The sequence below is a fragment of the Heterocephalus glaber genome, unplaced genomic scaffold, assembly GCF_053883595.1.
Source record: "Heterocephalus glaber isolate CG9 unplaced genomic scaffold, H.glaber_assembly_v1.0 deba00001002, whole genome shotgun sequence".
Classification (NCBI taxonomy): domain Eukaryota; kingdom Metazoa; phylum Chordata; class Mammalia; order Rodentia; family Bathyergidae; genus Heterocephalus; species Heterocephalus glaber.
Genome location: NW_028258178.1, coordinates 1048139 through 1071902, shown reverse-complemented (window position 1 = coordinate 1071902; position 23764 = coordinate 1048139). Strand labels below are relative to the sequence as shown.

General features: G+C 37.5%; 1 protein-coding gene across 7 annotated transcripts in view; it reads right to left on the bottom strand.

The window, feature by feature from the left end:
• The window catches only part of LOC110343847 (zinc finger protein 780A-like), a 53680-nt gene that overhangs the window by 21133 nt on the left and 8783 nt on the right, over positions 1-23764 (bottom strand). For 4 of the 7 annotated variants that reach the window (XM_021251711.2, XM_013069059.3, XM_087209257.1 and 1 more), the window contains exons 4-5: positions 23666-23764; positions 1-10662 (exon numbers count right to left, since the gene is read on the bottom strand). The exon at positions 1-10662 is cut by the window's left edge and continues 21133 nt beyond it. In XM_021251711.2, the coding sequence (XP_021107370.1) occupies positions 8489-10662; positions 23666-23764 (2273 nt within the window). In that variant the 3' untranslated portion in view covers positions 1-8488. The other 3 variants (XM_004874166.4, XM_021251713.2, XM_013069060.3) reach the window with 3 other exon arrangements.

The following is a 23764-nucleotide window of genomic DNA, read 5'->3' as shown; positions in this document are numbered from 1 at the left end:
ACTCATAGATAGATCAGCCAAACTTCCCCCAAAAAATCAACCAACAAGTATCAGTTACATTACACTATTAATCAAACAGACTTAACAGACATTTGCAGTTTTGCATCCAGCAGCTACAGAACACACATTCTTTTAATCAGCACAAGAAAGTTTCTCCAAAATTAGTCATGTTGTAGGCCATATACCAAGTCCTAACAAATACAAAAAATTTTAAAATAATTTCTTGCATGCTATCAGACCATATGGAATGAAACTAGCAATTAACTGCAAAAGAAAATACAGAAATTATATAAGTAAAGACTGAACAATATACTTTCCAATGAATAGTGGGGTCACTGAGGAAATCAGGTTGGATTAAAAAATTCCTAAAGTCAAACAAAAATGGAAACATAATGTACCAGAACCTATGAGACACAGACAAGAGGAAGTTTATAGCTTTGAATGCCTACATTAGAAAAACAAATCTCAAATAACCTAATGATACATTTTAAGGCATCAGAAAAACAAGAACTAAACCTCAAATCTGTAAAAGAAAGTTCAAAGCAGAAATAAATGAAGTAGAGAGTAGAACAATACAAAGGATCAATGAAACAAAGATAAACAGCCTCATGGAATATCTTGAAAAATTGTATGTCAATAATTTCAATAACAAATGAGTTTGAAGCACTAATAAAGTCTCCCAACAAAGAAAAGCCTAGACCAGATGGATTCACTGCTGAATATTACCACACTTTTAAAGGACACCAATGTTCCTTATACTATACCAGAAACAGAAAAAGGAACGTGTCCAAACTGATTGTACAAAGCCACTATTACCCAGCTACCAAAACCTAATAGCCATTTCCTAAAGAGGTCACAATACTAGTAATAAAGCTACCTACCATAAGCAATTTATAACCCTGAATACAGAAAACAAATTTTAAAAAGAAAGGAAGGAAAAGAAAATGAGAAAACATGGAAGCAAGATGCAGTCCATAACCCCTGACTCATCATCCAAGGCAAATCAAGGGGACATTGACATGGAAGAAATCAAAAGCCACACAGCTGAATTTTCTGAAGTGGTAGCAGTGGAAGTAACAAAACAGTAAGTCTCTTGACAAAAACAAAACAGAATAAAGAGATGATGACCATAATGAAGGAAATGATTAGTAAGTATAGAGTAGATACAGATTTTTTAAAAGAGGAGCTTAAAAAAGACATACAAAAAGCTTATAGCTGTGTACAAAGTTAGCTTTTGAATTACGTAGCCCTGTACCTTATAAATGTAAAATTTTGATTATATTTCATATGATTGCAGTAAAAAGTAAAGACATGCAAACCGTGAATGTCGAACATAGGAAAGAACTGGATTCCATAAAACCAACTCAAACAGAAATCCAGGAGATTAAAACTTCTACTGAAAGTATACACAACAGAGTCAACCAATGGGAAGATAGAATATCAGATCTAGAAAAGAAGGTTGTGATCAGTGATCATCAAATGAAAGACCTCTTTAAAATAGCAATGGACTACAAAAAAATCAACAGCTGCTAGATGATACAAAGAAAACTAATACAAGATTAATTGCAATCAATTAAGAATCAGAAAATAACACAAAGGGCATAAAAACCTGTTTAAATAAGTAATAGCAGAAAACTTTCCAAGCATAGAAAAAGAATTTTAGATACAGATAAGTGAAGTATATAGGACTCCAAATAGTCATGATCAGAAAAAAATTACATCAAGGCATATAATTGTCAAGATTCCAGAAATTCTACATAAGAACAGAATACTAAAAGCTGTTAGAGAAAAGAAACAAATCATCTATAAAAGAAAACCCATCAGAATCACAACAGACTTCTCAACATAAACCCTTAAGTCAGAGAGCATGTAGTGAAATATTTCAAGCCCCAAATGAAAACAACCTCAAATCCAGACTGACGTATCCCCACAAAATTATCTTTCAAAATTGATGGGAGAAATAAGATACTTCCATGATAAAGAACACCTGAAGAAATTCATGACCAGCAAACCAGCACTCCAAAAAAATTCTGAAGGATATTCTAGAAAAAGACAACAAAGACAATTCCAAGAATCCCAATAGAATGAATCCATTAGGAAAGGGAAGCAATTAAATAAAAGAAAAAGAAAGTGAACAACAGAAAAATAATATGGCAAGGATAAGGCAAAACATATCAGTTATAATCATCAATGTGAATGGTCTCAATTCACCAATCAAAAGAAACAGACTGCCAGAAGGATTCAAGAAACAAGGTCCAACAATATGCTGCATACAAGAAACATATTTAACTAAAAAATAAAATAATAGGGCCAGGAATTTAGCTCAGTGGTTCCACCACCTCCCTCGCAAGTTCAAGGTCTCAAGTTCAATCCCCAGTACCAAAAAAATAAATAATAGACTGAAAGTCAAAGAATGGAAAATAATACTCCATGGGACAAGAACTTGGAAAAAAGGAAGGGTAGCTATTCTATTTGTACACGAAATGGATTCCAAGCCAAGACTGATCAAAAGGAAAAGAAGATCACTATATACTACACTTGTTAAGGGAACAATCCAAGAGAAACAAATAACAATCATAAATATATATGCACCAAATACCAGTACAACCAACTATATAAGACAAACACTAATGGATATGAAAAATCAGATAAGCACTAATACAGTTGTAATGGGGGGACATCAGTACTCCACTGTCAAAAACACATGAACTAGACAGAAAATCAACAGAAACATCAAAGCTAAACCAAACCTGAACTAATGGACTTAGTAGATATCTACAGTGTTCCATCCAACAACAGTAGAATACACATTCTTCTCAGCAAAAGAAGACTCATGGGACTTTCTCCAAGACAGATCACATACTAGCTCACAGAGAACATGCTTAAATGCAGGGTAATCAAAATTATCCCACACATATTATCAGATCATAGTGCAATGAAGTTTGAAATCAATGGCAAAAGAAACCACAAAAACTACATGGACATATGGAAAGTAAATAACACCCTCCTGAACAACCAATGGGTCACAGATGAAATTAAAGAAGGAATTAGACAGTTTCTACAATTAAGCAATAATGCCAGTACAACATACCAGAACTTATGGGATGCAATGAAAGCAGTCCTATGAGGGAAATTTGTAACGGTGAATTCCACATCAGAAAAACAGAGCAAGCTCAAATAAATAACCTAATGTTGGACTTTAAGCTTCTAGAAAAAGAATAGCAAGTTAAATCCAAAGCACGTACAAGGAAAGAAATTGTAAAGATCAGAGCAGAAATTAATGCAATTAAGACTAAGAAACACTACAAAGACTCAATGAATTGAAGAGTTGGTTCTTTGAAAGATTAAATAAAATAAACCCTTAGCCAATCTTACCATAAAAAGGATAAAAAGACCCAAATCCACACAATTACAAAGGAAAAGGACAAAATCACAATGGATCCTGCAGAAATCCAGAAGATCAATACCTAGTTCGAGAACATGTATCCTAATAAGATAGAAAACTCAGAGGAAATGGACAGATTCCTAGATACATATTAACAAAGCTGAATCACGAAGATAAAAAATTCTAAACAATCCAATATCAGTCAATGAAACTGATTTTTAAAAAAACTACCAATGAAGAAAAGCCCTGATAGATCCAATGCTGAATTCTACAAGAAATTTAGGAGAAGAACTAATGCCACTACTCATCAAACTATTTAATGAAATTGAAAGGGAAGCAAACTCCCAAAGTCATTCCTGGAAGCAAGCATTACTATGATAGCAAAACCAGAGAAAGATCTAACCAAAAAAGAGAAACACAGGCCAATCGCCTTAATGAACATAGATGTAAGAATCTTCAATAAGATACTGGCAAACAGAATGCAGCAAAATATCAAAAAGATTATGCACCATGACCAGGTAGGATTCATCCCAGGGATACAAGGATGATTCAACATACACAAATCAATAAATGTAATACACCACATTAACAGAGCCAAGGACAAAAACCACACGATCATCTCAACAGATGCAGAAAAAGCATTTGACAAAGTCCAATTTGACAAAGTCCATTCATGATAATAAAAAAAAACAACCTAAAGAAAATTGGAATAGATCTTTCTCAATCTAATAAAAGCCATATATGACAAACCAACAGCCAGCATCATACTAAATGATCAAAAACTGAAAGCTTTCACTCTAAAATCAGAAACAAGACAAGGATGCCCAGTATCACCATTCCTGTTCAATACAGTTCTAGAACCATTAGCCAGAGCAATTAGACAAGAAAATGAAATGAAAGGAATAAAGATAGGAAAGGAAGAAATTAAATTATCATTATTTGCTGATGATATGATACTCTACATAGAAGACCCCCCAAAACTCCACCAAAAGACTCTTAGAATAACCAAATTCAGTAATGTAGCAGGATACAAAGTCAACACTCAAAAATCGATAGCATTCCTGTAACCAAATAACAAACTCACTAGGAGAAATTGGGAATATAACACCTTTCACAATATCATCAAGAAAAATGAAATACATAGGAATCAATTTAACAAAGGAAGTCAAAGACCTACACAGGGGTACTCTGGTTCACAAACTTAATTCTTTCTACAGTTCTGGTCACGAATTGGATGAGATCTGAATCAAATTCAATGGCTAGGATCAATGTTGACCTTATGGGGAAATCTGATTTAAAACTACAGTACTCTGGGAAAAGAGATCAAAGAGAATATCAGAAAATGGAAAGATACTGCCTGTTCTTGGACAGACAGAACTGATATAATGAAAATGGCCATACTTCCCAAACTGTTATACAGATTTAATGCATTCCCAATCAAAATACCAATAGCATACCTCACAGGACTAAAGAAAACAATCCTAAAATTCATATGGAATAAAAAGACACCTAGAATAGCAAAAGCAATTCTAGGCAACAAGGGCAAGGCAAGGGGCATCATAATCCTTGATTTGAAGTTATACTACAAAGCCACAGTAATAAAAACAGTATGGTACTGGCAAAAAGAAAAAAAGAGGAAATAAAGACCCAAGACTCAATGGAACAGAAGATACAGAAACAACACAGTTAGCTACCTTGTCTTTGACAGAGGGGCCAAACACCTCCACTGAAGAAAGACAGCCTCTTTAATAAATGGTGCTGAGAAAACTGACTTTCCACACAACAAAAATTGAAACTAGACCTATATCTCTCACCAAGCACTAAACAAAAATCAAAATGCATCAAGGATCTAAATATTAAAACAGAAAAACTTAATTTGCAGGAAGATAGAATAGGTAAAACTCTTGAAGACATAGGTGTAGTCAAAGACTTTATGAACAAAACCCCAATTACACAGTAAATATTACAAAGAACCAATAAATTGGGTCATATCACATTAAAAACCTTTTGCACAGAAAAAGACACCACCAACAACATGAAGAGATAACTCACAGAATGGGAAAACATTTTTTACCAGCTACTCCTTAAAGGACTAACATACAGACCCAATCCAGTCATGGGCATTGGAAATGAACAGACATTTCTCAGATGCAGTACAAACAGCAAATACATATATGAAAAATGCTTAACATCACTGGTCATTTGAGAAATGCAAGTTAAAACAACACTGAGATCCTATCTCACTCCAGAAAGAATGGCTATCATCAAGAAATCAAACAATAACAAATGCTGGCAAGGCTGTGGGGGAAAAGGCAGCCTTCTCCATTACTGGTGGGAATGTAAATTCATTCAACCACTATGGAAATCAGGATGGAGATTCTTCAAAAAACTAAAACTAGAGGTTCCATTTGACCCCTTCTAGATATACCACAGTGATATATGCATATTCATGTTTATAGCATCTTAATTTATAATAGCTAAATCCTGGAAACAGCCCATATGCCCATCAACAAATAAAGAAAATGTGGTATTTATCATGGAATACTACTCTGCCATAAAGGATAAACTTGAGTCATTTTTATGTAAATGGATGCACCTAAAGACCATAATCTTAAGTGAACTAAATCAGACACCCAAGTTTAAACATCACACTGTTTATCTGGTGTGAGAAACCCAAAGGGTAAATAAAGAACATAATGAAAGATAGATATTAGGAGGTAAGAAAAACATGTTCAAGTGGGGAGGAGAGGCCAGGGATTTAGCTCAGTGGCACTGAGGCTGCCTGACAAGCGCAAGGTCCTGAGTTCAATCCCTGATACCTAATAATAATAATAATAATAATAATAATAATAATAATAATAGGGAGGGGAGAGGGAAAAGGAAAAAAGGACAATGGAAGGAAAAAATGGAAACAAAGCTTTTGTAAGTAAGGAGGGGAAGGAGGATTGAAGGGAAGAGGAATAGGAATAGAAAAATTAAGATACATACAGTTACAAATTCCCTGATTAATGTGATCATTATGTATGACAAATATTGCTAATTTTAAAAATAAATTTTAAAAGAATTGGCAAATGGACCATATTAGCCAGCTTCTGCACAGTGAAGGAAACAATCAACAGAGTAACGGGACAGCCTACAGAATGGGAGAAAATCCTTGGCAAATGTTCTGATAGAATATCCAGAATATATAAAGAACTCAAAAAGATTAACACGAAAAGAACCTCAACAAATAAGCTGGACACTTCTCAAAAGTAGTACAAATGGCTAATACACATATTCTAAAATGCTCAACATCTTTAGCCATCACAGAGAGGAAAATAAAAACTATACTGAGGGCCAGGGATTTAGCTCAGTGGTTTCTCTGCCTGCTGCACAAGTGCAAGGACCTGAGTCTGATCCCCAGGACAAAAAAAAGAGACTATACTGAGATTCCATTTCCTCTAGTCAGAATGGCTATCACCTAGAAAACAAAATATACACAGTAGGGAGGACTGATATGGAATAGGGCAAGTCCACCCTGAACTATACAGTGAGACTCTGTCTCAAAAACCAAAATAAAACAAAAAACTGTATGGAAGTTCCTTAGAAGTAAAAATAGAACTATTTTATGATGCAGCTATATAACTCCTGGGTATATACCCAAAGGAATTAAAGTCAACATCCAAAAGAGATACCGCATATCCATATTTATCATAGCATCATTCCCTATAATCAAGGTCTACCATCAGCCTAAATGCCCATCAGTGGATTAAATGGATAAACACAACACACACACACACACACACACACACACACACACACACACAAATTCAACCATAAAGAATGAAATGTTATTTGCAGAAAAATGGATGGAACTAGAAATCATCATTTTAGGCAAAATAAGTCAAACTCAAAGGATGTTTTCACTCAAGGGGGACTATTAGGGAAAGGAAGAACAAGGGAGAGGGCAATAAAAAAGTGTAATATGGAGGTAGATACAATCAAAAGCATGTTATATGCATGTATCAAAGTCATAATGAAACCCAGTTTTGTACAATATGCATTTATAATAAACAGAAATTCATATATACCTATTCCCACAATTGTACTACCATTTTACAAACAGTTCAAAAAGAAAATAACCCTCCAGCTTAAATGTCACGCATGTAGTAGAATCGTAATGATAAAAGCTAATGTGCCTCAGGTAAAGCTTTTTAAACATTTCTTTCAATAATCTTTCTGTAGTTTGAGTATGCTGGATTGAGTAGTATTTGAAGGTTTTCCTAAATTTATGGAATTACCATATCTATTATAATTTCTGTCATGGGGATTAAGTTATAAACATGAGGGCTACACTGGCTATATTCCTCACATTTAAGGACTCTCTTATGTATCTATCCTTGTTTTTGTACTAAAGGGGCTTCTCACCCATATGAATACCCACACTGAGCAAATCCCAGGCCATGATGAAAGTTTTTCCCATGTTCTTTTATACACAGAATTCCTTGTCAATATGAATTCTCTGATGAGGAAATTTTTCATACAAAGGCTTCTCCACACTCTTTATATTCACAGGACTTCTGATGGTATGCATTTTCTGATGTCAACAAAGCAAACCATTGAAAGGTTTTCCCACATTCTTAATTCACAGGGTTCCAGACTTTCATGGATTCTGATAGACAATAAACACTTAAGTCTAAAGGCTTTCTCACATTCCTTATACATAGGGCTTCTCATCAGTATGCATTCTGTGATAGTCAGTAAGTCTGTGATGATATCTAAAAGCTTTCCCACATTCCTCACAAGTTTTTCACCAGTATCAATTTTCTGATGTTGAGGTTTGAACTACAATTAAACCCTTTCCCACATTCTCACTCCTATGGTTTCACACCAGCATGAATACTTTGATGCTGAACAAGGTTTGACAAGATTACAGGGTTTCCCACATTCTTCGCATTGTTTCTCACCTGTATAGGTGTTATTATGATGATTTAGTCTTTGTGGAAAGACTAAAAGTCTTCTTACACTCCTTACATTCAAAGAGCTTCTTTTGAACATGAATATTCTGATGTTGAGTAAGATCTGAACACTGTCAAGAGAATTTCCCTTTGCATTTATAGGGTTTCATATTAGTATAAATTCCCTGATGTTCAGTAAGTTAGTACTGATGCCTGAAGGAGTCTCACATTCCTTATATTCAAAGGGATTCTGATCAGTATGAATTTTCCAATGTCGAGAAAGTTGTAAGTGAAGTCTAAAAGTCTTCCCACATTCCTTGCATTTATAAGGTTTCTCACCAGTGTGAATTCTGTGATGTTCAACACATTGGTGATGATACTTAAAGCCCTGCCCACATTCCTTACATATAAAGGGCTTCTCACCAGAATGAATTTTCTGATGCTGACTAAGGTTTGAAGCACGATTAAAGCCTTTCCCGCACTCCCTGCATATATAGGGTTTTTCACCAGTATGAATTCTATGATGTTCAATAAGTCGGTGATGGTATCTAAATGCCTTCCCACATTCCTTACATACAAAGGATTTTTCACCAGTATGTGTCTTCTGATGTCGAGAAAGTTGTAGGTGAAGTCTAAAAGCCTTCCCACATTCTTTACATTCAAAGGGTTTCTCACCAGTGTGACTTCTGTGATGTTCAGTAAGTCGGTAATGATATCTAAATGCCTTCCCACATTCCTCACAAACAAAGGATTTCTCATCAGTATGAGTTTTCTGATGTCGAGAAAGTTGTAGGTGAAGTCTAAAAGCCTTCCCACATTCCTTACATACAAAAGGTTTCTCACCAGTGTGACTTCTGTGATGTTCAATAAGTCGGTAATGATATTTAAATTCCTTCCCACATTCCTTACATATAAAGGATTTCTCACCAGTATGTGTCTTCTGGTGTCGAGAAAGCTGTAGGTGAACTCTAAAAGCCTTCCCACATTCCTTGCATTCAAGAGGTTTCTCACCAGTATGACTTCTGTGATGTTCAATAAGACGGTAATGATATCTAAATGCCCTCCCACATTCCTTACATACAAAGGGTTTCTCACCAGTATGAGTCTTCTGATGCTGATTGAGGTTTGAACTACGATTAAAGCTTTTCCCACATTCCTTGCATTCATATGGTTTCATACCAGCATGAATATTCTGATGCTGAGAAAGATTTGAGCCACAACTGAATGTCTTCCCACATTCCTTACATTCAAATGGCTTCTTACCAGTATGAATGCTTTGATGTTGAACAAGCTGTGTCAGAAGAATAAAGACCTTCCCACATTCCTCACATTTATAAGTCTTCTCACCAGTATGAACTCTGTGATGTTCAACATATTGGTGATGATATTTAAAGCCCTCCCCACACTGCTTACATATAAAGGGCTTCTCACTGGAATGAATTTTCTGATGCTGGCTGAGGTTTGAACCACGATTAAAGCTTTTCCCACACTCCCGACATTTATAGGGTTTTTCACCAGTATGAATTCTGTGATGTTCAATAAGTAGGTAACGATATTTAAATTCCTTCCCACATTCCTTACATACAAAGGATTTCTCACCAGTATGAGTTTTCTGGTGTCGAAAAAGTTGTAGATGAAGTCTAAAAGCCTTCCCACATTCCTTACATTCAAAGGGTTTCTCACCAGTATGACTTCTGTGATGTTCAATAAGTCGGTAAGGAAATCTAAATGCCTTCCCACATTCCTTACATACGAAGGGTTTCTCGGCAGTATGAGTTTTCTGATGCTGACTGAGGTTTGAAGTATGATTAAAGCCTTTCCCACATTTCTTACATTCATATAGTTTCATACCAGTGTGAATATTCTGATGTTGAGCAAGATTTGAGCCACAACTGAAGGTCTTCCCACATTCCTTGCATTCAAAAGATTTCTCACCAGTGTGAAATTTCTGATGTTGAGTAAGTTGTATGCAAAGTCTAAAGGCCTTCCCACATTCCTTACATTCATAGGGTCTCTCTCCAGTATGAATACTCTGATGTTGAATAAGGTTTGAGTGATGACTAAAGGATTTCCCACATTTCTTACACAGTTTACCTGTACTGTGAGTAAGAATATACTTGGTATAAGTAGGCTTTTTTTTCTCATAGCTGAGTATCTTTTGATTGATATATCCTTCTTGATATCCATTTAGTCTCTCAAAATTGTGTTTTGAGTCACTTCTAAAACTGCAAGACTTAAGGCCAAGAGTGTTAATTTGCTTTATATCCTGTTTGGATAAATTTATTTCATAAATATAATTTTCTGGAGATATTTTCTCAGCTCCATAATCTGAATCCAAATCTGAAAGGGAAAAAAAGCAAACATATTTCATTTTCCTGTAACACATACACAAACAAAATCCATTACATAAATTACCTAACTACCTCTAAATGCTTTAAGGAATTGTAATAAGAACAAGGAGAGCACCAATAATGAAGAAAGTATATATAAGATGGTGATGTTCATACGAGTAAAACAGATTAACTTTGTGAAACTGAGATGTGAATTAAAATCATTTGGTAAGCTTGTAACAAATACTGAATTTCAAGGAACTCTGGCACACAGAATCAGAATTTTTAAGAGTAAATCCTGAGGCAGGTCTGTGCACGCCCTACCGAGGTCCTGAGTCACCCGGAAGACGCGAGTCGCCCCGCTGCAGACAGGCAGGTCTGCCCACACCCTACCGAGGTCCCCAGTCCCGCGGAACACGCCGAATCGGCCCGCTGCAGACGGGCAGGTCTGTACGCGCCCTGCCGAGGTCCTGAGTCCCACGGAAGACGCCGAATCACCCCGCTGCGGACAGGCAGGTCTGCCCACACCCTGCCGAGGTCCCCGGGCGCACGGAACACACGCCCAGTCAGCCCGCTGCAGACAGGCAGGTCTGTGCACCCCCTACAGAGGTCCTGAGTCACGCCGAAGATGCCCAGTCAGCCCGCTGCAGACAGGCAGGTCTGTGCACTCCCTGCCAAGGTCCTGAGTCATGCGGAGGACGCCGAGTCGCCCCACTGCAGACAGGCAGCCACCTGATTCTACATTACCAAGGCGAAGAGGTCACCAGACCACCAGACCAAGGTACTGAGTCCCACTGTTCCCGGCCCAGAGGTAGGGGCTTCTGAGCTGTTGTCCCACTGCTCCTGGTCCAGAGGAAGGGGCTTCCCAGTCACCATCCCTCCCACTGCTCCCAGCCCAGAGGAAAGGGCTTTTGGGCCACCTTCTGTCCCTCTGCTCCTGGCCCAGAGGAAGGGGCTTCCGGGCCACCATCCCTCCCATCGCTCCCGGCCCAGAGGGAGGGGCTTCTGAGCCACCATCCCACTGCTCCTGGTCCAGAGGAAGGGGTTTCCCGGCCACCATCCCTCCGGCTGCTCCCAGCCCACAGGAAAGGGCTTTTGGGTCACCATCCCTACTGCTGCTCCCAGCCCCTGTCCCACCTCACCCAGCTCAGAGGAGGTAATCCGTGCAGGCGCTAACAGACCCCCGCCCCACTCGAAATGAGAAAACACATAAATAAGTCTCAAAACCAGACTTCCAGATCACCTACAGCAACCCCAAAGGGAAATGAGATGGAACCCTCTGATACTCAACCACCTGGACCGACTGAACTGGCAACAAAAGGGGATCTGGAAAAAATGAAATCAGAAATAATTTCTCAGATAACAGGAGAAATTGTGCCCTTAGTGCAAGACATGATTTATAAATCTAGAGAGGAGCTGAGGAACATGATGGAATCCCAACATAGGAAACAAATGGAATCCATAAAACAGATGCAAATACATTTCCAGGACATGAAAAACTCCATTGAAAGTCTACACAGCAAATGAGTCAATGTGAGGACAGAATTTCAGATATAGAAGATAAGATTGCAATTAGTGACCAGGAAAAGAAAAATTGCTTCAAAATTATAAGGGAACATGAGAAATCAATCCAGCAGCTGCTAGATGATGCAAAAAAGAATAACATAAGACTGATTGGGCTCAATGAAGAAACAGGAGAGAGTGCAGATGACATAAAAAATCTCTTCACAGAAATAATGGCAGAAAACTTCCCAAGCAGGGGAAAAGAGCTTGACATACAGATAAGTGAGGCATATAGGACTCCAAATAGCCTTGATCAAAAAAAAAATCTACACATAGGCATATAATTGTTAAGATTCCAGAAACACAACAGAAGAACAAAGTTCTCCAAGCAGTCAGAGAAAAGAAACAAATCACACACAAAGGAAAGCCCATCAGAATTACAGCAGACTTCTCAACACAAACCATCAAGGCAAGAAGAGCTTGGAGTGACATATTCCAAGCCCCAAAAGAAAACAGCCTCCAACCCAGATTGATGTACCCTGCAAAACTATCTTCCAAAATTGATGGAGAAATAAGATACTTTCATGACAAAGAGCACCTTAGGAACTTCGTGAATACCAAACCAGTACTCCAAAGAATTTTACACAATAGCCTAGGAACAGACATGGAGGATCACAACCCCAGGAAGCAAAGCAGAATGAACCCATCTGGCATGACAAGAAACTAAATGTAAAAGGGGAGAACCCAACAAAAAGAAAAAGTCATGTAAATGACAAGTCAATACAGTTCAGTTATAACCATCAACGTTAATGGTCTCAATTCACCAGTCAAAAGAAATAGACTGGCAAAGGGGTCAAGAAGCAAATTCCAACAATATGCTGCATACAAGAAACACACTTCATTCAAAAGGAAACTCATAGACTGAAAGTTAAAGGGTGGAAAACAATACTGCCTGTGACAGGAACCCGAAAAAAAGCAGGAGTAGCTATCCTCTTGGCAGATCAAGTAGATTTCAAACCAACACTGATTAAGAGAGACGAAGAAGGACACTACATCCTTGTAAAGGGAACAATCCAAGAGGAAGAGATGACAATCATAAATATCTTTGCACCAAATACTAGTGCACCCAACTATAAAAATCAAATACTAACGGACATGAAAAGTCATATATGCACTAATACTATTGTAGTGGGGGACCTCAACACCCCACTGTCACAAATAGATAGATCAACTAGACTAAAAATAAGTAATGAAATACTAGAACTCAATCGAACTCTTGAACAAATGAATTTAACAGATGTTTACAGAGTCTTCCACCACACAAAATCAGAATACACATTCTTCTCAGCTGCACATGGGTCATTCTCAAAAATAGATCACATACTCACACACAGAACATGTTTAAGTAAGGGCAAAGGAATTGAAGTTATGCCCTGTATATTATCAGACCATAGTGCAATGAAATTGGAGATCCATAGCAAAAGAAACTCAAAAAATTTCATAAACACGTGGAAACTGAACAACACACTTCTGAATAATCAATGGGTCACAGAGGAAATTAAAGAAGAAATCAGACAGTTCCTTCAATTAAATGACAATGACAATACAACATATCGGAATCTATGGGACACAATGAAAGCAGTCTTACAAGGGAAATTCATAGCAGGGAATACACATATTAGGAAAACAGAACGAGCCCAATTAAATAACCTGATGCTGAACCTCAACCTTCTAGAAAAAGAAGAGCAAGACAACCCCAAAGCTCATACAAGGGAAGAAATTATAAAGATCAGAGGAGAAATCAATGCAATGGAGACTAAGAGAACGATACAAAAAATCAATGAAGCCAAGAGTTGGTTCTTTGAAAGAATCAACAAAATTGATAAACCTTTAGTCAACCTTGTCAGAAAAAGGAAAGAAAAGGCCCAAATCCATGCAATTAGGAATGAAAAGGGTGAAACTACAACAGACCCAGCAGAAATCCAGAGGATCATCAATACCTACTTCCAGAACCTATACGCCAATAAGATGGACAACACAGAAGAAATGGACAGATTCCTAGATACGTATGAATTACCAAAGTTGAATGAAGAAGACCTAAAAATTCTGAACAACCCAATATCAACCAACGAAATTGAAAACATAATTAAAAACTTATCACCTAAGAAAAGCCCAGGCCCTGATGGCTTCACTGCTGAATTCTACAAGACATTTACAGAGGAACTGCTGCCACTACTGTTTAAACTCTTCAATGAAATTGAAAGGGAAGCAATACTCCCAAATTCATTCCTGGAAGCAAGCATCACCTTGATCCCCAAAGCAGAGAAGGACCCAACTGAAAAAGAGAACTATAGGCCAGTCTCACTAATGAACATAGATGCAAAAATCCTTAATAAGATAATGGCAAACAGAATGCAGAAGATCATCAAGAAGATCATACACCCTGATCAAGTGGGATTCATCCCAGGGATGCAGGGATGGCTCAACATAAGCAAATTAATCAATGTAATACACTATATCAATAGAGCCAAGGACAAAAACCATATGATTATCTCCATAGACGCAGAACAAGCATTTGACAAAATCCAACATGCATTTATGATAAAAACCCTACAAAAAATTGGAATAGATGGTCTCTACCTCAAACTGATAGAAGTCATCTATGAAAAACCAACAGCCAATATCATACTAAATGGTCAAAAACTGAAATCCTTCACACTAAAATCAGGAACAAGACAAGGATGTCCACTATCACCACTCTTGTTCAATAGAGTTCTGGAAACATTAGCCATGGCAATTAGACAAGAGAAAGAAATAAAAGGAATAAAGATAGGAAATGAAGAAGTCAAATTGTCATTATTTGCACATGACATGATACTCTATAGAGAAGACCCCAAGAACTCCACCAAAAGTCTTCTAGACTTAATAACCAAATTCAGTCAAGTAGCTGGTTACAAGGTCAACACACAAAAATCAATAGCTTTCCTCTACACCAATGACAGACTCACTGAGAGAAATATAGGGCAAATAATTCCTTTCACAATAGCATCCAAAAAACTGAAATACCTAGGAATCATCCTAACGAAAGAAATCAAAGACCTCTTCTCTGAAAACTATGGCACTCTGAAAAGAGAGATTGAAGATGATATCAGAAAATGGACAGACATCCCCTGCTCCTGGGTAGGAAGGATTAATATAGTGAAAATGGCCATACTTCCAAAACTGCTATATAGATTTAATGCAATTCCAATTGAGATCCCAGCAGCATACTTCACAGACCTTGAGAAAATAATCCAAAAATTCATTTGGAGCAAGAAGAGACCCAGAATAGCAAAAGCAATTCTAGGTAACAGAGACATGGCAGGGGGTATCACAATCCCTAACCTGCAACTCTACTACAAAGCTACTGTGATAAAAACAGCATGGTACTAGCAAAGAAACAGGCTTGAGGACCAGTGGAACAGATTAGAAGATGCAGAAACAACTCAGACACACTCTGCCATCTCATCTTCGACAAAGGAGCCAAACACCCTCACTGGAGGAAAGATAGCCTCTTTAATAAATGGTGCTGGAAAAATTGGGCTTCAACTGGCCAAAGATTAAAACTGGACCTGTACCTCTCACCATGCACTAAACTAAAATCAAAATGGATTAAAGATCTAAATATTAAAATAGAAACTCTGAACCAGTTGGAACAGAGGTTAGGTAGAACCCTTGAAGACATCAGTGTAGGAAAAGATTTTATGAACAAAACCTCAGTTGCCTGTGAACTAGCACAAACAATCAACAAATGGGATCTCTTCTTATTAAAAAGCTTCTGCACAGCAAGAGAAACCACCAGCAGTGTGAAGAGACAACCCACAATGTGGGAAAAAATCTTCACCTGCTCTTCCTCAGACAAAGGTCTACTATCTCGAATCTATAAAGAACTTGAAAAGATCAGACCTCCCAAATTTAAAGACCCAATCCGAAAATGGGCATCTGAAATGAACAGACATTTCTCAGACAAAGAAGTAGAAATAGCAAATAAATACATGAAAAAATGTTCAACGTCACTTGTCATTCGAGAGATGCAAATGAAAACAACACTGAGATTCCACTTCACTCCAGAAAGAATGGCTGCTATCATGAAATCAACCAATAACAAATGCTGGCGGGGCTGTGGGGAAAGAGGAACCCTGCTCCACTGCTGGTGGGAGTGTAGACCGGTGCAACCACTGTGGAAATCAGTATGGAGATACCTCAAAGAACTAGGACTGGAAATCCCATTTGACCCCGCTATTCCACTGCTGGGGATCTTCCCCAAAGATTTAAAAGAATCATACCACAGTGATATATGTGCACCCATGTTCATAGCAGCGCAGTTTGTAATAGCTAAAACTTGGAAACAGCCCAAATGCCCATCAACTGGAGACTGGATAAAGAAAATGTGGTTTTTTTATAAAATGGAGTACTACTCAGCCATAAAAAATGAGAAATTAGAGACATTTATAGCTAAGTGGATGCACATCGAGGCAATACTCTTAAGTGAAATAAATAGGACACACATGTATAAATACCGAATAGTTTCTCTAGTGTGAGAAACGGAAAGTGTAAATAAGGACTAAATGTATAATAGGTCATGTGAAATAGGAAGAAAAGGGGCAAAGGGGAAGGAAGTGGGAGGGCTAAGGGAAAGGATAGAAGGGAATGGGATTAATATGAGAAAATGGAAAAACAGGAACAATATTTTTGTAAATACGGAGGGCTGGAGGGGTTGAAGTGAGGGCTGGGCAAGGGTGAAAAACAAGAACCAAGAGAGACTATGTAAAGGTGCAAATTTCCAATGATGAATGTCATTATATTGTATACCTAAAATGTACCAATTATTAGAATGAATAATTGATAATGTAAAATAGGAATAAAAGGTCCAAAGGGGTAGGGGTAGTGGGAGGCACAGGGGAAAGGAAAGAAGGGAAAGGAAAAAATGATGAGAAATGGAAAAAATGGAAATAAAGTCTTTGTAAATAGAGAAGGGTGGAGGGCGTGAAGGGAGGGCTAGGAATGGGGAAAAAATAAGAACCAAGATGCATTATATAAAGGTACAATTCCCAATGAGAAATGTAATTGTGTTGTATACCTACAATGTACCAATAAAAGAATTTAATACAAAAAAAAAAAAAAGAATAAATCCTGAGAAGCTATATGCTTGACATCACTAAAAGATGATTCTGACGCAGATTAAAGTTTAATGATTATACTAAAAACTTTTTGAATGGTTATCTTTACTAGCTCACACTGTTTCATTGTCCAGGAATCCTCGGAGCTGGGTCTTTGTAGAAAATATCCTACTCACCTTTTAAGTCTCAGTGTTTACAGAACAGTTGTATCCCCTGGACCCTATCTAAGCACATACTGTATCTATTCTTTATTTCTATTCCAGAGTCTCATTCCTTACCTTCATAAAGTTCTAAAAACTTAAGGCAAATAAAATAAATACTTAAAAGTACCAAAAGAAAACAATTACCTATATAGAGAAACAATGATTCAAGAGCTGAATGCTTCTCATCAGAGACTGTGAGGGCAGAGAAAGAAAATGGCACATTTTAAAGTGCTAAAAAAAATTTGAACTCAAAATTACATATCCTTTAAAAATACTGATCTGAAAAAAAAAAAAAAGAAAAAAAAATACTGATCTGAAATGAAGATGAAAAAAATTTTAGATAACTGAGAACAAAGAATTTGTTATCAACAGACCTATTCCTAAAATGCTTAATGAAGTTCTTCAGAGAAAGGGGAAATGATAACCAAAAAAAATCTGAAATGCCAGAAATAAAGAAAGAGCAAAAGAAATGGTAAATACCTGAGCTAAATATAATCGACCATCTTTTCTTCTTTTTTTTTTTGGTACCAGGGATCGAACTCAGGACCTTGCGCTTGCAAGGCAGATGGCGGAACCACTGAGCTAAATCCCAGCCCTACCATCTTTTCTTCTTGACTTCTGTAGAACATGTGTAAGTTGCAAGCAAAAACTATATGATGATGTGATGGGCTCCCCAATGTATGTAGATATAATACTACTAATGCAGCAATGTGAGACAACTGCCACATAAAGAGAACTGTATAGTAGTAGCTGATCATCACTGACTGAAAAAGGCAGGTTATAAAACAGCGTTTCAATGCAGGTTTTTTTGGTGGGGATTCTTTTGTTTTGTTTTGTTTTTTGTTATAGTGGAGATTAAAACAAGAGCCTTGTGCAAGCTGGGCAAGTGCTCTACCACTGAACTCCATCTCCACCCCTTTTTTATTTTGAGACAGGCTCTCCCTAAATTGCCCAGGCTGACCTTGTCCTTGCAATCCTCTTGCCTAAGCTTCCCAATTAGCTGGGATTACAGACATGCACCACTATGCTTGGTTTATAATCTTATTTGCTCAACAAAAACAAACAAACAAAAAAACTCTACCTTGTACATGTGTGTCCATTTGTGTGGGTGTAAGGGTATGGAAAAAAAGTGACAAAGTAGGATTACTAAGGGGAGTGACTGGGACAGTTAAATTTTTAATTTGTACAAGTCTCTGCTAATTTCCTATAAAGCATCTACATAATTGTCAATGATAATAAAGGGATATTAAAGATAACATGCCCATAATAAAATGTCCTCAAGGGCTGGGGATTTAGCTCAGTGGTTCCGGCGCCTGCCTCGCAAGCATAAGGTCCTGAGTTTGATCCCGGTACCAAAAAAAACCCAAAAAAACAAAATAAAATGGCTTCAAAATATGAAGTAAATAAACAACATTAGGAAATATAGATCCACGAACTAAGTGTGAAACATAAAATGAAATACTTTAGAAATGGAACCCCAGTTTAAGTAGAAAATTCATTTGTATTTTATATACACCTTACAAAGTTAGCAGGTGATTTTATGCAGTACTTTCACTGTACCTGTGGTTTTTTTTGTGATCCATCACTTAAGGTTAGGTGTGGAATTTCCTGCTTGTGGTGTCATAGCTATGACTCAAAAGTTTCTGACTTTGGAGCATTTCAAATTCAGATTTTCAAATAAGAGATGCTCAACCTGTAATATATTCTCTGATCATAATAAATTCATGCTAAAAGTCAGTATCATAGATTACACATTTGTTTGGAAATGGAAAACCATACACAGGTGAACAAAATTTTAATAATCTATACAAAGACAGGATATTAGGAGCTTCTTCACATAATACTCCTGTAAATTACATCCCTCGTGGAGTTTTCTGAGTCACAGCATGAGGGGGGAAGAAAGGTAAATCACACAAATTAAGAATGTTTGCCAGGCTTCTAGGCTTTAAGAAAATTGCTTGGACTTGGACTCTATTAAAAAAGAAGGGCCGGGGATTAGCTCAGTGGTGCCACCACCTGCCTCAAATGTGCAAGGTCCCGAGTTCAAACCCTGGTACCAAAAAAATAAAAATTAAAATTTAAAAAAAGAAGAAAAAGGCAGTCTTGCAGATTAAAAAGGACTAAAGAAACCTAACCACTTAATTTATGAACTTTGATTGGACACTTACCACCCCCCCCAAAAAAAATAACCAACTGTGAAAATTACCAGGCATGGTGGCACACACCTGTAATCCTAGCTATCTGAGAAGCTGAGGCAGAAGGATTGCAAGTTTGAAGTTAGCCTTAGCAACTCAGCAAGACCCTGCCTCAAAATTTTCAAATATATAAAAAAAGCGCTAGGGATATAGCCCAGGCCTCAGCATGTGTCAAGCCCTAGCTGCAATTCCTAGTATCAGAGAGAGAAAGAGAATATGAATATGAATAAATTTAAATAAAATTTTACTTTAGATGATACTCTTGAAATGGAAGTTTGCCTCAGTCAGTCAGCTCATGTCTGGTTGTCTCACTTGAGTGATGTTAGTGGCCATGAATGATGTTAGCAGTAATAAGGAAATGCATGCCAAAATATTTAGATATCTAGGTGTCACGACATCAGTGACTGATCATCACACTGTTCAGCATAAAAGGTCTAAAATATTTAGATATATACATAAATATAGCAAATATGGCAAAATATTAGCAAATCTAGATAATGGTTGTAAATGAAATTTAATAATTGTTCTTTATTCTTTAGATATCACTTTCAACATAAAAACCTGGGGAAATGAAAGGAAGTATGCCTGAGTCAAAGAAATAATTTTTAAAATTACAAAATATATTGGGAAAAAATAGGCAGTGATTGCTAATGGGCATGGTAATTCCTTTTGGGATGATGAAATGAATGTATACAAACCACTCAATTGTACACTGAAACTGGATGGATTTTATGGTATGTGAATGATCTCAAGTGTTACATTAAAAAAACACTACAAAATGTCATCAACATACACTCAAGGAACATTGTTCCCATAAGGCTTTACTTACGAACCAACAAAATAAAAAGTTAAAACAATCAAAGTAACTAGAGATGCTTGCTCTCATTCACACTGACTGTCACACACAATTAACATTAAGAGAGGATTTGTAAAAAGAGATTATAATATAGAATGGCTGTGTATTTTGAAGAATAGGGAGTGTAAAACTGAAAAGTGGGGAGAAAATGGGGAGAGCACATAGTCAAGAGTCACACTGGGCCGGGAATTTAGCTCAGTGGCACTGCACCTGCCTCACAAGCACAAGGTCCTGAGTTTGATCCCTGGTACCAAAAAAAAAAAAAAGTCACATAGTCGTGGTGGTACTGGCACTGTGATTCTTGGAATGTTTTGCACATTACATGGGATAAAACCAATAAGTAATTGTGGGATACTTTAATTGTGGTGTCCTCACTGTCACTGAGAACCAGGGACTTCAATCTGAGAAAAAGGCAGACACAGGTTGAATACAGAATAGATTAAGCAATCACCCGGTAATCCTGAAACTGAGTTGGAAAGATCACTGTGAAATCAGAAGTATTTTACCTTTTATAACAAACCTACATAAATGTCTTTCCTATCTCTGTCCACTGAAAATGTCTAAAAGCAATGACTTAATCAGGAGCAATAAGCATCTCTAGCACCCAGAAATACTATTTTCCATTAAATACCTGGAGAAATGTCTATTCCAATTTGGAGAAGAACATGTGTGAAATGGATTAGAAAAGATTGCCTTACAAAATAGCTAGGAATCCCTTTAGGACTACCAAGGTCATGTTATAAGAGTGCAGGAGCCACCCAGTGGCCCAGGATTAGATAATTGGAGCATCAGTAAAAATAACAAGAAGGGGAAACACTAACTGGGTGCTCTGGTGCATGCCTGTAATCCCAGCACTCTGGGAGGCTGAGGCAGGAGGATCACAAGTTGGAGCCTAGCATGGGCAACTTAGAGAAACCCTGTCTCAATATAAAGTAATCAAAAAGTGCTAAGGGGATAGCTTTGTGTGAGGTCCTGGGTTCAATCTCAGTACTGGAAAAAAAGAGAAAATAGAAGAGAAAACCAGAGAATAGAACAGAACAGAACAGAACAGCCAAATATTTTAATTCCATGTATTCATAACCATCCTAAAAAAAAAAAAGTCAACTTTGAATGAATGCTAGGAAACTGACTCATATTTTGAAAACAATAAGCAAAAGAAAAGAATCAAGTATTTATCTTGGCTTTTCTATATATCTTCATAATTGAATAACCAAGTAGCAAAGGGGGCCAAGTTTCTTTTCATAGCTACATTCTGGCTAATGAATAAAAAAATCCTAATGAGTTAGTGGCCATGAGAGGCAACAGTGGCTGCTAACATCATCTAAGTGAGACGACCAGACATGAGCCAACTGACTGAGGCAAACCACCACCACTTGAGAAAGTCTTCCAAAATAATAAACCCAAAGGCAGAGTCTGACCAAGCATCCAGACCCAAACTACTAATCTGCAGGAAAACAGAGAGAGAGGAACATGTATGTCACCTGTAACACAGGAATGCAATCAGCAAAACCCTGATGGTGAGATTAGAACAAATAATCCAATTTAACCAAGAAAAATTAATATTTTTTAAATTGAAGTGGAACCTAAAATTAAGATAATTAAAAGACATTTAGAACAGTAGACAAAATCAGATAACTTGGAGATGCTCACTTAAAACTCTAAAGAAATTTTCTAGCACAGAGGTAAAGGTGACTACAAAGAGGTGCGAGAGAGGCTTCCCAGTGTAGATGACTCCATCATGACCTGGTGGTTTAAAATGTGTACTTTAAAATAATTAATGATGTAATTGCTTGTTTTATGTAGTTTTCTGTACTTCTGTCAAACTTGCCCTAAAACTAACATATGAAAAATATGTTAAACATCCACCAGAATGTGAGTGCAATAACTCTTGAAAAACACTGCATATTCCTCACAATGACATTCCAAACCTTGTATGAACTGGTCCTGGCCTAACCTTCGGAACTCCTTTCATTGTTCCTTCACCTTCTGACTGCTCCCAATCACCTCCTCTTGGGGCTTTTGTGTTCCCACCAAGTCTGCTGCCCAGAATGCTCTCACCTGTATGCACAGCCTGAACTTCACTTCCTCTCTCAGTACAGGGTTCTCGATTCAAGACATGTTCCCTGACCCCAAAGCACTGCCACCCTTACTTCAGTACGCCTACATACTTGTCTCCATGACACAAGTTTTGGATATTACTTTTCTATTCGTTTGCTTATTTGTTTAATCTATGTCTTTTTTTTTTTTTTGGTACCAGGGATCGAACTCGGGACCTTGCACTTGCGAGGCAGGCACCGGAACCACTGAGCTAAATCCCCAGCCCTGTTTAATCTATGTCTTGCCAATTGCTGTTAAGTCCATGAGAGCATAGACTTTTATCAATCTTGCTCAATATCACTGTACTGATTTTTTTTTCTTTTTTTTTTTGTTGTTGCCAGAGATCAAACTCGGATCCTTCCGCTTGCGCAGCAGGCAGTGGAACCACTGAGCCAAATCCCCAGCCCAATATCACGGTACTGATGACAGTGCCAAGCACACCGCCTTGCTCAGAGTGGGCATGGGATAAATATTTGATGACTATATAGATATTTTTAGACAATGGTAGTATACATGGCAACCTAAATGCAAAAAGCAGAGCTGGCAAGCAGCTGGACTTAATATATATGTTAACAGTTAACATTGAGAATGAAAGAAGGCACTCACTCTACTAAAAGTAGAATATGAGAACAAAAATGTCGGGGGGGGGGGATTTAGCTCAGTGGTTTCGCTGCCTGCTGCACAAGCGCAAGGACCAGAGTTCGATCCCTGGTACCAAAAAAAAAAAAAAAATGGCTGGGGATTTAGCTCAGTGGCACCATGCCTGCCTCACAAACACAAGGTCCTGAGTTCAATCTCTGGTACCAAAAAAAAAAATAAAAAGAGGTGATTCATTAAAAAACAAAGTTCCTTTGATAGCTCCTGCTGTGAGCTTTACTTCCTTCTAGGTTTTAGGCACATTTTTTCAATAGGTCTTGAGTCTTTCTGAAGGAAGTTTGCCAAACCACATGAGCTGTCCAAGGCAATGCTGGCTTCTCCTGCCTGCCTTACTCCCACTCACCTGGATACTGCCTGCTTGTTTCCTTCCTCACACCTATCCAGGGCTCTTTCTCTTGCTCTAGTAAGGCAATCACTTCTGGCTTAGAAATGGTACTTCCTG